The 14,083-nt window shown below is 53.0% G+C and overlaps 1 protein-coding gene across 2 annotated transcripts in view; it reads right to left on the minus strand.

Moving 5' to 3' along the window:
• Positions 1-14,083, minus strand: part of AIFM3 (AIF family member 3) — a gene marked incomplete at both ends in the record, with an annotated part of 35,281 nt that continues 21,198 nt past the window's right edge. Inside the window, 12 exons of one of the 2 annotated variants that reach the window (XM_080355562.1) lie at positions 1-40; positions 557-577; positions 1,617-1,721; positions 6,663-6,738; positions 7,117-7,215; positions 8,188-8,305; positions 9,045-9,121; positions 9,840-9,903; positions 10,210-10,281; positions 10,622-10,737; positions 11,813-11,943; positions 13,597-13,688. In XM_080355562.1, the coding sequence (XP_080211688.1) occupies positions 1-40; positions 557-577; positions 1,617-1,721; positions 6,663-6,738; positions 7,117-7,215; positions 8,188-8,305; positions 9,045-9,121; positions 9,840-9,903; positions 10,210-10,281; positions 10,622-10,737; positions 11,813-11,943; positions 13,597-13,688 (1,011 nt within the window). The remainder of the gene's footprint in view (positions 41-556; positions 578-1,616; positions 1,722-6,662; positions 6,739-7,116; positions 7,216-8,187; positions 8,306-9,044; positions 9,122-9,839; positions 9,904-10,209; positions 10,282-10,621; positions 10,738-11,812; positions 11,944-13,596; positions 13,689-14,083) is intronic. The other variant, XM_080355563.1, reaches the window with a different exon arrangement.

Raw genomic sequence — 14,083 nt, forward strand, 5'->3', positions numbered from 1 at the left:
TTAGGAGCCTTTCCCTGTTAGCCAGGACATATCTCCAGTTCTGACAAAAAGAGAAAAAAACAGCAGTGCTGTGAGATGTTTCCCAGCAAGCGCAAGCAAATCCGCGTGGGGTGCCTGGGCGCAGAGGCACAGCCAGCCTGTCCTCACACACCTGTCACTGCAACTCTCCACAAAAATCACATGCAGAGCCTCAATTTCATATAAAACTGAGTTCAATCAGTACTTTTCTAATTTAAGATGAGCCCCTCTGGCATTCAGCTGAAAACTCTTGGAAAGGCACCGAATGGCAGGCTGAGCTGAGCTGGTCCAGCTGAAAGGCAGCTGCCTGTTCTGTTCCTGGCAGATCTGTGCACAGCACCCTGCACAGGGGACACAGCTTCTGCCACCCCTAGCCCCCCCCAGCACACTGTCATCACCCCGGGGGCATGGGGGCTGCAAAACCAGTGTGACCAGTGTCCCCATGCAGGGATCGGGGACATGGCCCCAGCAAGGGTCCAGCTGTCCCTCCCGCCAGCCCTTCATACCCAGCACACCCGGAACCACAAACCCAACGTACTTGCCATGACGGACAAACAGCCTAAAAGGTGTGAAAGCAGCAGGAGACAGAGAGAGAAAAGACACTCGAGGTTAGGTGGCTTGGCTTCCTTTGGGTTCGCCGAGCCCTGCTGTGCGGCCAGCAGCTCCCCACACTGCTGGGCTGCCCATGAGATGCCACCTCCCTCCCAGCTGCAAACGGGGAGGCCAGCAACCATTTCTCAATGCACTGGAGGCGATGGGTGCAGCCCAGCCCCAGTCACTGGTGGCCACATGGACCTTCAGTGTGCTCCCTGTCCCAGGGGAGCCCGGGGGCTGGCAGTGCTCCTCTCCCCCAGCTCTTGAAAACATCTGCTTTTAGCCCAGATGTGAAACAGAAATATTTTTGACTCACGGAAACATTGCAGGGGCAGGGACCCACATTCCCCTCTCAGCTCTGATTCCCACTCTAAAGGCTCCTTCTGATCTGTTACAACCTCCTGGTGTTTGTCTTTCAGCAGGACACATTCAGCACCCACTCTCTGCATGCAGGGGTGTGCTCTTTCCTGTGCAAATTCTTAAAACCCAGGTGGAGAAAAAAGCACTTTTCCTATGAGCTACACCCCAACGAACCAGAGGCTGAGACACCAAGGGCCAGTGCCCTGGCACTGAGAGCTCTCTGCGTTTTGCTGTTCCAGAGGTTTGTGCACAGGCAGTGCAGCCAGTCCCTCTCTGCGGTCCCCTCTCTGCGGTCTCCTCGCTGACTGCTGCCCAGGGTCACCCCAGCATCAGGCAGCGCTGCCTTGGTGATGTGCCAGTGCAGGGTGGCAGTGAGCACCACTGTGCCATTGACTCTGTGCAAGGATTTGCATCCTAGTGTTCAAGACAAACCCCCTGCGTGTGGGATGTCAGACCTGGAGGTGTCTGGGAGGCAGCGCTTGGGGAGATGGAGTGAGAAATGCAAGAAAGGTACAGAGTGGGGAGCAGCGGGAAGGAGCTGCCCATTGGGGTCTGGCTTTGGGATTCTCAGCCCTGCTCTGCTCCCCGTGTCTGTGCTTGGCCCCTGCCCCAGAATCGCTGTCTCCTGCAGGGCATCTACTTACTCCACATCGCGCTTTCGGATGGTCCTGCCGGCAGCCAGGACCTCAGCCACCTTGGACACGATAGGGTCGTAGTTCATGCTGGCCACAGCCACCACCTCGTCACTCCTAGGGCCGGGCAGAACAGAGCGGTTAGGGCAGCCCCGGGTGGCCACGGCTCCATCACCCAAAAAGCAACATGCTGGAGAGAAGCAGGAAGCAAAGAGAAACACCTGCTGCTCCAGGGCCAGGACCCATCCCCAGTGTGAGCACTGTGGGGACTGTGCTGGTGGTGTGGGACAAGGGGCAGGCTCGGGCTCAGCGCTGGTGCTCCAGGCTGGCCGCGCTGTGGTGAGCATCATCAGAGAGCCCAGGAGATCCAGACAGCTCTGGGCACTCTGGCACCTGTTGGAAAATGCCAGCAAAGGTGGGTTTCATGGTGAATAAAACCCAAGTCATCAGCAAGGATGCCAGTGTTGCTGCCATCCGGGCAGGTGATCCCTGGTCTGCTGCCCTGTGCTGAGGAAGCGGAGAAGAGGGTGGTCAGGATTCCCCTGTGGGACGGTTGTGCTGCTCCACATCCCCATCCCGATCCCCATCTCCCCGTGGGCAGAGCGCCCACCTCTGAGCTGCTCCACAGGCACGTTCCTCCCAGAGCCCTGGGACAGCTGGGGCGGCCAACAGAGGGTCTAAACCCCTGCCAGCAGCGTGTCCCAGTCCAGCTGGCCATCACACAGCCTCAGGGGCTGAATGGGAAACAAATGAAGCTGAAGGGAAGAGATGTAAAAATGCTGAAGGAACTTTGGCTAAAGGTCAGAAGGCAAACAAGAAGGACTTTTCTGCTTTGAGGTTTGCAGAGGTCAACCTGAGCATAAATCTTCAAAGACTGAATTCAGGAGATGACTCATAAATAGATAACTTAATAAACAAACAAGTTAAAGATCAGAGAAGGTGTGTGGGTAAGACATGAAACAGTGGTGATATTGTTGAGTAAGCTGAAGAGTGGAAGCACCCAACAAATTAAGATCTGCTCTTCAATCTGCAGCCAAAGAGCTCTGTAACAAACAGAGCAAAGAGCAGCTGGGGGGAAACATGTGCCTGATTCCCAGGAGGAGGAGAGCAGAAGAGATGTTTTGGAGGAAACCACCTTCACAGAGCCATGGCAGTTGAAATCACCTCTCACAGCTGCCCCACAAAGCCATGGGGTAGCTCCATCACAGAAAACTACCTACCACAAAATGCTGTGATTCCTAAATAAGCTCACTGCTAATAAGGGAAAGCAAGACAGAAACAGAGCAGCAGTCTGGCTTCCCCATCTGTGGGTGAGCACAGGAGGGCAGAGCAGACCAGGAGCCCAGAATCCTCTCCAGAACCACTGGAGCTTGTCCTCAGCTTAGTCCACACCAACTAGACCCAGAGATGGACTGACACTGGCCAGGCTCCGGCATGGGTTGCTGCTCCACGGGAATGGCAGCAGGAAGGGGCAGCCACAAGGCTGCGAGGAGCTCTAGAGCAGGACTTGGATGTCATTGCAAATCCCGTCCTGAGCCTCCTCAGCTCAGTGCAGAGATGTGTGCCTACAACAGAGGGCACTTCTGATAGCCTGCAGGTCTTCCATCCAGAAGAAAATGTGAGAAAAAGGAGTCGTGGACAGACATCGATGAGGAATAAATTCACACCAGAAAACAGGCATCTGTGGCAGGCAGCATGGATAATTAACGATCTGAGAAGATCACAACATGTGCATGTGTCCAGCTGAGCTGCCTGCTGGGCTGTCACGTTCAAAGGCTGCTGCTGTGATTTGGAAGAGCTCTTTGCTTTCTGAGCCTGCCTCTGCTGTGGTGCCTGATGTCCTGCTGGATGTAAATGAGGACCTGCACCCTCCCCAGGCCAGGACAGCCTTCCCCAGGATGTAACTCCAATGATATATGTAGGGACTGAAGAGTTTTCTTCGCAGGAGACAGACAGTCTTCTTCCAAGACACTTACAGCAGTACCTGATGGTACTGCAGTGCAGATTTTGTCTTCTCCTGTTGGTCTAAGTTCAGAAATGCAAACTGCCCCATCCCACTATGAACCACAGCCTGGGGAGACCCTACAGGCAGTTCTTGACATCACACGGGGCCTTGGCCTTGGCTGCTTCATCATTGCTTGATGCCTCTGGTGCTCAGCGCACAATGGGGACTGAGGCTGCAGGACTCCTGGGAGGTTCTGCAACACCTTCACACCACACGGACTTGAAGCTTCAGTGGTTTCCTGTGTGTTTGGTTTCCTGTCAGTTTCCAGCCGGGAAACACAAAGCAGTTGGGGACCTATCCATCAAAACCAGGGGAATGTGTGCCATTCAAAGCGAAGAAATAACCAAGGTGTGCAAAGTAAATAAAAGGAATATGTAATCCCATCAGACACCCACTGACTGAGCCTCAAGCCCAACCACCGCCTGACATAACCAGCCAGGAAGGAGATGCAGCCCAGACATTTCCATCAGCAAGACACGGGGCAGCTGGTCCTTGTGTGAAATCACTCACAGGGTGCTGGTGAGCTGGAGCATCCCCCATCAGCAGTGGGTTTTAAACATTTTTTCTAACACATGAGGAAGCCAGGAGGGATCCTTCTTTTTCAAAAGGTCTTTAGGGGCAACAAGAGTGCCCTTCCTAAACATGGGATCTGAAGCAATCAGAAGCCTTGGCATACAGGCTGAGGGAAGACGGAGCACTGTGGACAAGCTCTGTGTCTACATGGTCTTCCCTTCCTCCGCAGAGTTCAATGCAACAAAAGTGGGGAACCGTGAAGAAGACAACCACAGCAATTCCCTGGATATCCCAAGATCCGCAAGGGTTGGGATGACATTGGTCTGTTCCGGCTGAGGTGCTTCAGCAAGCACAGTGTCCCATGGGGACACCTGCAGGTCACTGTCCCATACACCTCCTGGCACAGAGCCTCACGCTGAGTCCTCCACAGCTCACACAGCTCTGGATAGGGATAAGCGAAAAGCTTTAATCTTCACATTCTGGGGAAAAAAAGAGCCTTATTGTGAAAGTCAGTGCTAAGGACAGGCTCCAGGAGTAGGAACCACCATTCATGCAGCAACCAAGACAGCACGTGCCAGGAGGAGAAGAGTCCAAACTTTTGGGTGGGCACAGCAGAAGGAAGCAGGAAGGAATGGCTGAGTTGGGACAGTTTCCTCAGTCCGAAAGCATTAGCATCAATCAGAACTATCACCGAACAAGAAAAGGAGGAAGAAACACTCCCGGTGGCCTCTCACAGAAACAGAGACGGGAACTTGATTAGAGCCGAGCAAAGCAGCGGGGGCTGCTCCCCGCCAGCCAGCGCTCCCCAGTACCTCCAGCTCTCGGCGCAGGATGCTGTCCTGGTGCCCAAAACCCACCTCCAGGAGCTCCTCCTGGGTGGCAGAACAACACAGAGCTTAGCGGGGTCCCCCACCGAGCCCGGCGCTCCCGCCTGCCGCAGCTCTGCCCCGGCACCGCCGGCCCCACGCTGAGCACCGGATGCACCGAGCAGGGATTGTGCACCTTGCTCGGGGCTTTCCTTTTGAAGAGGCCCTACAGATGTTTAATTAAAGCAATCTGACATTTCCTTTCTAATTAGGATTGGGATAAAAAGCTAAATGCTATGGTATGGAAAGGAGGAATAGAGGTTTCAAAGATTATATGCTGTAAATAAGTGTGTGGCAGTGCAGCTCATGGATGCCTGACCCCATAAAGCTGCATTTGCTGCAGGCGGGGGACTGCCAGTGAGGCCAGGGGACCCGAGACGGGACAACACAATGGCTGTGGAATGGCTCTATAGGGGATGCAGCACCAAAAGTACACCCAACTCTGCAAACCACTGCAGCAAAACTGCCAAAAAGGGGTTTTAACATTCCCCTAGCTTACACTCACTGAGCAGACTCTGTTTTAAAATGCTGTGTTAGCAGTTATGTGATTTCAATGCATGTCAAAACGTTGGGGGTGGAGGCTGACAGCCCCGTGGCTGTGGCTGTGCAATGTCCCCCAGTGCAGGGGGTGCCTTGGCACAAACCTGCCCTTTTAGGCAATCCAGCCAGAGAGCCCAGAGGCATGTGCCTGCCAAAGGCCCCTGGGTGCTGGTGGGTGCTGGAGCCCATCGTGTCCAGCAGGTTTTCATCCGAGGTCCACAGGCACCAGGAGAAGGAGGGTGCATGCTGGGGACCTGGTGGCTCATGCCATGGGGTGACAAGGTGAGCCCCATGCCCCTGCAAGCCCCATGGACACATCCAACTGCCAGGCTCCACCCGCAGTGATGGGGGCAAGCGGCCACCCCTGGGGAGGTGGAGGTGGAGCAGAGATGGTGAGGGACATCAGGCAGGGGACAGAGCCACAGTGACATGATCTCTGCAAAGCACCTGAAGAAATCCCCTCCATCTCCAGGCATGGGGAGGCTCCACGGCCATTGAGTTCAGATTGGGATAGGACAAAGGCAACAAAAGAATAAACAGCAGCAAATATTTGGGGGATAAATTAATGATGCAGTCTTGCCAGTCTAAACAGCCAGCAGGGCTCAAGAACAGCCAAGGCAACACATGCTGACTGCCAGTGCATCTCAGGAAAGTGTTCCCAGCCAGGCTCGAGCCTGGGGAGAGCTGGGTTTCACTACGGGTGTAACAAAGGCTCCTGAACTCTTGCTAATCTTCACAGTTTCTAACAGAGTTTTTTGAGCTTAATTTGTTAAACTGTGATGCTTGAGCTTCCAGTCCAGCCCTGGTCACAGATCATTAACACAGTGATAAGATGGGAAGGAAATCCTTGATACGAATTGCCAGCAACAAACTGATAGAAGCCGTTATCTACTCTCAGATATTCTGTGAACAAAGTGCTTACACCTGGCAGAGACATTAGGTCTAAAGACCAGGTTAACTTACTTTATGCTTAGCACATTCTTTCTCTAGGGCCTTTCATTAATGTCCTTCAGCCTTTGTGTCCAGAGAGGAACAAAACTAACTGGTAGAAGCTCTGGCAAAAATATTTTACAGCCTAGAAGGACATGCTTAGACAAATGCCTATGTAGGGATGTGGAGAAGAAAAACACTTACTTGGTATAAAATGCCACAAACTTCAGTTCATCTAAATCTCCCTGAATGACAACGTCATCGAACCCTTCCCCATGGCCTGGAACGTAGAGAAGAAGTGGATTCAGCAATAATTTCTCTGGATCCAGCTCTAGCCCCTAAGACAGAGCGTTTCAGTCCAGAACTACACAAAGAGCATTCTGCAGTCACTGAGAGATCAGCACTGGAAGATGGGGTACTGAGAAGCACCCCTTCTTTCAGAGAGGTGCAAGTGCAGAGAGACTGTTTGTACTGGACCCTCTGGCCCTGCACCCCATGACGTGAGCAGACGGGTTTCGGAAGAGATACCGGACCCCTCAGGAGCCAGGCAGGGCAGCAGGCGGGGGCAGAGGCTGGTGCGGAGTGTCCACAGCAAGGGAGGTGGCTGTGGCTTCCCCTCCACCAGCACAAAGTGCAGCAGCCGTGGGGAGCCCCATACCTGCGTATCGGATGCTCTTCCCGAACATAGCAGTCCACAGATACGGGACTGTGCTGATCTCCACACCATGGGCAAGCATGTTCAGTGCGGCTACACGGCCTGGAAGAGAGAAGCGGCAGGTTAAGTGAGGAAGCTCCACGCAGAGCAAGCGTTGGGCTCTGCCCTCTGGTCACAGCATGGCATTGACATCGCCAGTCCCAAAGTACAGGGAAGCCAAGGCCTTCTGCATAGGCTGACAAAGACCCATACTGCAACAAGCACCACCGAGGCAGCACATCACGTCCTCCAGGGCTGGGCTGGGGCTGCTCCCGGCAGTGCAGCTCCCGCTGACACGTCACGTCCGCTGGCAGGACGACGTTTCAGCTCAGCTTCTGCGGGGTGACAGGGCTGAGAGCTTGATGAGCTGCCACCTCAGATGGGGAAGGGATGGATAAATCCCTGAGGGCATGGAGACTGTTAGGGCATGGTCCTGGCCACGGGGGCATGGCTGGATCAGAACAATCCAGAGGCTGTGTCCAAAAGTGAACAGGTGTGGGTCTAGAATCTCCCACCCAGGGCACCCACCTACTTGGAGGTCAACCTCCCCATGGGGTTGTGGCCTCGAAAAGCTCCAGGGCAGCTTGTCACACCAGGGTTTCCAGGCTTGCTGGTGTGAAGGGGACAAAGGTCTCAGCCCTGCAGCACAGTCCTGGGCCAGCCCGGCAGCGTGGGCAGCCCAGCGGGGATGTGAGCCTGAGCTGATATCAGGATGTGAGCTCCTCAGAGCCCCTGGGCAAGGGGATGATCAGGCTCCTGCAGTGACTGCAGGTGCCTGGGAGCACATGGTGTTTGGGAAAGCCCATCCCCGGGCATCTGGTTTTGTAATGAGGCATCGTTAGGCAATGCACATCGAGAATGCTGACAAATGAAAGCATATCAGACAGGGTAAAATACATGTGCATCAAAAGGTTTAGTACAACTGCCCAGTTTCCCTACTGGCAGTTGTCTCATTCTCTCACTAGAGGGTATGGAAATTTCCCAGGAATCTGGAAAAGGATTAAGCAATTTGCTGTTGCAAAGTGAAGCACCTACCATGCATATGGGCCATCTGCCAGTGAGGGACATTCACCTTCTTATTATTCCTCAAGGCCAGTGGGAACGTGACAGCATCACCAGCTGCGAAGACTCCAGGGATGTTGGTTTGCATCATCTGCAGGGGGGAAGCAGAAGTGCACGTGCATGTAGGTTTGCACCCTACAGCAAACAGGGACCTGCCTGAGAGCTGTCAGTCCCTAGGGCATGGGGACAACCTCTGCTCGGCTGTGGGACCCCCAGGCAGGTGGGATATAACATTCTTCATTTTCAAAGTGGATCATGCAGGCAGGGACCTGGAGCATCCTTCTGCCAGTCGGTTACCCAGTAAAGCAAGACACAGACCGGTGTGCTGGAGACCCCTTAGAAGTCAGCATCTGCTGGTGTTCACAAACAGAGCCTGGCTCATTGCACACATGAGCAATAAGTGCAGGGGCAGGTGGGAATGAGCCCCCACAGCAGAGGCAGCCCCCCAACATGCTCCTTGTTCATGGCACACACCACCCAGCAGCACCAGCACTGCGCCCATTGGAGTCACTGGTGGTGGAAGGGAAGGATGAGATCCTTTGTGATCCTTGAAAAGATGGATCTTTCTCCATTTCTCTTCCCCCAGATATCCCCACCATTCCGGGATGGATCTGAGACGGACCCAAGCCCCAGCACCCAGGGCTGTGATTTGCAAACCCCTCACTTGCAGGCTCCCCCAGGCACCCCACCGTGAGGCTCCCAGCATCCTGGCAGATGAACCGTCCCTGCCACAGCAATTTGGAGCCCTGGGGAAACTTGGCATGGAGGAGCCCCTGGAACAGCCCCAGCTCGTCCTGCTGTCCCGCTGGCAGGGGCTGTCCCACGCTCACCTTGTTGACCACGATGAAACCTTTGGAGTCGATGTTGATGCCGCTCTGCTTCAGAAAGCCCGTCGCTGGGACCGCGCCTGCGGGAGAAGGCAAGGGCTGCTGGTACAGTAGCCGGGCGGCCCCACAGCCCTGGGGCCAGCAGGTCCCCCCACAGCCAGGACAACCCGCTGCCCCACAGCAAAGGCAGCGGCTGCTCTGGGAGCCCCCGTCCTCCCACCCCCTGGCCCTCCTCACCCCTGGGTCCCTCCCGCTGTCCCAGCCACCAGCGCACTGCTGGAATCTGCCCATCTCCTTTTTCTAACGCTTGAAGATAATTTTCAATCCACTTCTCTTTTACAGATATTTAGAAAGAAATATATTTAAAAGGGAGTCCCCAGGCTTCCAAAGGCAGGGCTCCTCGGCCTCCCTTACAGCGTGTACTTTTCCTTCAGCCTTCTTTTTCCTTTTTGATCTTTTTTTTTCTCTCTAGCTTTTGCAAATCAGAGTAGTCCGCAACTTTTGAAAAGTTACAGTGTGAGAAAGTGTTTGTTTTTTCTTCCTAAAGTGTAAAGGAGACAAATAGCCTCTTCTACAGCAGGGACAGGAACAAAAAAGCCAGAGGAAAAATAAATCAGTTTGGAGAGGCTTTTAACAAAAAACAACTTCAGAGGATGAAATTGGTTTCAATTTACTAAAACCTTTACTATTTTCCAAATATATTTTCAGTTGCATTTTGGGGTGGAGGCTCTAGAGCTGCTGCGTCCCCACCAGCTTCACCTCTCCAAGCAAACCCCCACCGCAGCGACGGCCCCTTACCCACACCGACCACGCAGACGTCGGCACGCAGGACCTTCCCGCTCTTCAGCACAACCTCCTTCAGCTGCACGGCACACAGGGGGACACCGCAGTTATTTTGGGGACACAAAACCCTGCAGCAATAGCAAGCCAAGCTGGCAGCTCGGTTTATTTTTGACATGCGAGTTGACCATAATTCGCTATAATGGCAACAGGAGGAGGGCGGGAGCAATGAAACTGCCCCACACACTGTGTCTGGAGTGTGTTTGCTCCTGGGAGCTAAATCCAGGGACAGGAATTTCAGGGGGTAGGAAAGGGTAGAGGGCAAAACCCCAGAGGCGGAGTAAACGGCAGCCCTGGGGAGCTGCTGGGGCCCCTGCCCGCACCCTACCTTGCCCTCCTGCTCCCGCAGCTCTGACACCTCGGTCTGCATGTAGAACTTCACCCTGTTGCTCTCAAACATCTGGAGGGGTGACACAGGACAGAGCAGGGACATCAGGACCCCCAAACCACCTCCCTCCTGCTGTCCCTGAGCCCCTGCCCTGCTCACCCTCAGGGGTCCCCCCAATACACCCGGCAAAGGGGGTTGGCACCACCTCCATCCCCCACACATGCCCAGAAGACAGTGCTCTACAGTGTATGGGCCATGAGAGGGAAGACACAGCCCGTCTGTTCATTCCAGTGACTGCTGTCACCACAGATTTATCAATTAACAACAAATGACAGTAAATGAAATAAGGGAAATGAGCAGAACCCACTCTCCCACCAAAACCACCACTCCCCAGACAGGAAAGCAAGGTCACCTTCATGACAGCACGGCCAACCCTCTCCCCGAAGAACTTCTTGAAGGGGACTTCCTCCAGCTCCACCACAGACACCGAGTGGGCCCTCTCCGTGAGGTAGGCGGCCACCTCCATCCCTGGGGAGCAGGAGCAGCTTCAAGCAGCCGTGGGACCCCCCCAGCGCTGCCCGCGCCCCCTCATCCGCTCCGGGCTAGGGGGCTTGGAGCCACTCCACTGGGAGATCTGAGGTGCCACCACGGCTGGCCACCACAAGGGACCACACCTGGGATTTATGATTTATGGTGGTTGGTTCTCAGACAGAGGGGGTTTCAAAGACCAAGGGCTGAACTGGCTGTATCAAAGCCCCAAAGTGCCCCGGGAAGCCGCAGCACCTGGAGGCGCAGACCTCAGACGGCAGAACTTCCTCCCTCGCTGGGACTGTCCCAGCAGAGGCACGAGCTGCCGGCTGAAAACAGCCCTGTGACTTTAGCTCTTCTCTCCAGTAAGAATGGGACAATTTTCATGCTGGCAATTTCATGGGAACTTTCACCAAGACATTTTCTATGTGTGGGGTTTTTTTTGGAAACTGATCTTTTGGATGACCTGCAGTTTACAACTGGCACCACAATCTACATTTTTCTGCAGATAGGATTGACTGAACCTTTAAAACAGGATGAAAAACAAACGCCAAACACTTTATAATAAATTCCCTGACTAATAACCATTTATGCTGAAGGCTTGCAGGACCCACAATAATTTTGTTATAACCACATTAAACAAAAATAAGAACTATCAAAGAAATTATAAGGTTTTTCCAATGTATTTGAAAAATTCACCACCCTGATGAAAAGAGAAACAAACACACAGGTTTTCACGTAGCAACACAACTCTCCCAACTGAAGCCAAACCTGCACTGACACACCATATTTGAAACCACACAAGCACCAGTACTGGACTTGCCGTATATTTTTTGGACTGAGACAGCAGCACCTGTGTCCACACAATGTGAACAGCACAGCCTCTGCAGCAAAATACTTCTCTCCAGGAAGGAGATGTCCTTACCACCCACCTGCAGCTGGAGGTTGGACAGCCTGAGGTCCAGTTTAGTGGGGGTTACCTATAACTGGGCAGCAACAAACAGGGCAAGGGACCGGGACCATCTGCAGGAAGCCAGGGACAGGTGAGACCGGACAACGCAGGGCAAGCGCTCACCCAGGAAAGATGCTCCCACAACAACCACGTTCTTGCTCGTGGCCAGCTTCACCACACGGTTGGCATCTTCGGGCGTCCGGATGTTGAAAACATTTTCCACCTCCTTGCCTTTGCAGCTGAGAGCTTTGGGCCTGAAAAACACACACTGAGGGTGACACAGGTGTTTTCCCTGACTTCGTGGCAGTGACTGGGACTGCAGATTTCCTTTCCGGGCTCCGGCAGCATCTAAGCTTTTCTTTCTTTTATCTTTCTCTGGGCTGGAGATGTAACATGGGAAAAAAATGCTGTCGGACAACATCTGGATCACAAGCACAATCACTGGCACAGCAGGGGCTGCTCTGCGCCCACCCCGGCCCCATCGCTGGCCGGGAACCAGCTCCCTCCTGGGGTGGGTTCTACTTTGCAGCTTGTGCTCAGCTGCTGGCATGTGGTAAAACTTTCAGAAGCTTAATAGGACATGGAAAACTCACTCTGTCCTCCAGCAGATGCTGTGGAGCCAGATACTGAAAGTTTCATAAGCCCCTGCAGATGCAGGTTCCACTGTCCGTTCCTTGGGGCGCGCTGCTGACACTGTAGCAGTTCATTCTTGTCCTCCCCATGCACTTACTGGAGCCTATGCTTTTTAAATATCTGGCCCCTGCATGCCTGACTCCCATCTGGAAATGGGACAGACGATCTTAAATAATTTAGGTACCTTAAAAACATTTACCCAGTGCACCCAGAGCTTGTGCATAAGGATTTTGAAATTATTGCCAAAGGCTTAATCCTCTTTTGAACCTAATTACTTGGCTGGTGCAGACGGCATTTTGGCTGGGGTGCTGCACACCTGGCACCAGCCGCTGGTGCTTGGTGGAGCTGTGGCTTTATCTGCGCAGGGGGCTGCAGCCCCTGCGCCGCGTGCCCTTCCCACACAATAAATTTTGCAAAGGCTGTGTTTCTCCTACTTTATTTTGTCCCTTGGCACTAGGAGCACAAGGACAGGGAGCCAGGATGCCTCATTTTCATCTTAAAGCACCAACTGAAAACAAACCAGGGCACCACTCCCAGGGCGCTGGGGACAGTGCCGGTCCCAGGCGATGCCCTGTGCCCAGCAGCAGCTGTGCGGAGCAGGGCCAGCACTTCGCCTCTGCCTTTCCTGCGGCTGGAGCAGGCGTCAGTCTGGAAAACCTCCTCCCGGGGCAAGTCCCACAGAGGAGTCTGTCAGGCTGAGGCAACAGCAACACCTACTCGAAGCTGCAACAGAGAAGCATCAAGCTTTCATTGTCAAGAAAGATCTTAAAGGTGGGCAACAAATGGAAGACAGAAATTCAGATGGATGAATTATCTGATGGACAGGGTTGAGTAGTATTGAGGGGTGACAAGAAGAGCAACATGGCAAAAATGACCTCCAAAAAAACCAGACTTCAGGATAATTCAATTTTGGAGGCTTTTGTTATAGAAAATATGTTCAAGGCATTAATTTTAATATTCTATGAAGGCATTAATTTTAATATTCTAAGATTATTAACTCAGCGAGAATTTCATGAGTCTCTCCTATACACTTCTTGCTCTTCCCCCAGGGAACAGCACAGCCTTAGGGGGCTGCTGGCAAATTCCTCCACCTTTTCCAGTCTCTGGTTTCTACCAGTTTTTTTAACATAGCCAATAGGTGCTCCTTCTCTTGCAGACAAATTCAGTATTTGAATTCAAACACTGTGTTTGACCCCTTATCCCCAGGCACAAGCTCCTCACATTCTCAGATAATACAGTTTTCCCGATCTTTAAAATGTTTGTTTATAGCTTACGTGTTTCCAGTTGCTATCAGCAGCTTGTTGTATTCCATCTTAAATCCATCCTTGAACACAGCTGTCTTGTTCTTGATATCCATAGCTGCAACCTGAAATCATTCCTAAATAATGTTAAGGGATGAAATCCCAGATGTTCTCTAAGACTCCAGCCCAGCCAACTTTTCTGTTAGATTTTAGTTGCCTGAGGTCCTGTCCACAGCTTAGTCCACCCAGACCTTAAATATGCCCAGCTGACTTTTCACAAATCCTTAAAGATTTCCCAGTATAAATAAAATAATGGGGAGAAATGCTGAAACCATCATTGTCTGTGCCACTCGCAGGCTGATTATCCTGACCAGAGGCCAGTTGGTCACCCCAGATCCACATGAGGATGCTTCAAATGGCAGGTAAGAAATTATGGTTACCATGGAGTTTGCACAGGGTGTCCTTCCCTCCACAGGAAAACCGCATTAATTGTGGTTTTGAGCAACCACAGTCAACCTGT

This window comes from Nesoenas mayeri, assembly GCF_963082525.1.
Source record: "Nesoenas mayeri genome assembly, chromosome: 17".
NCBI classification, from domain to species: Eukaryota; Metazoa; Chordata; class Aves; order Columbiformes; family Columbidae; genus Nesoenas; species Nesoenas mayeri.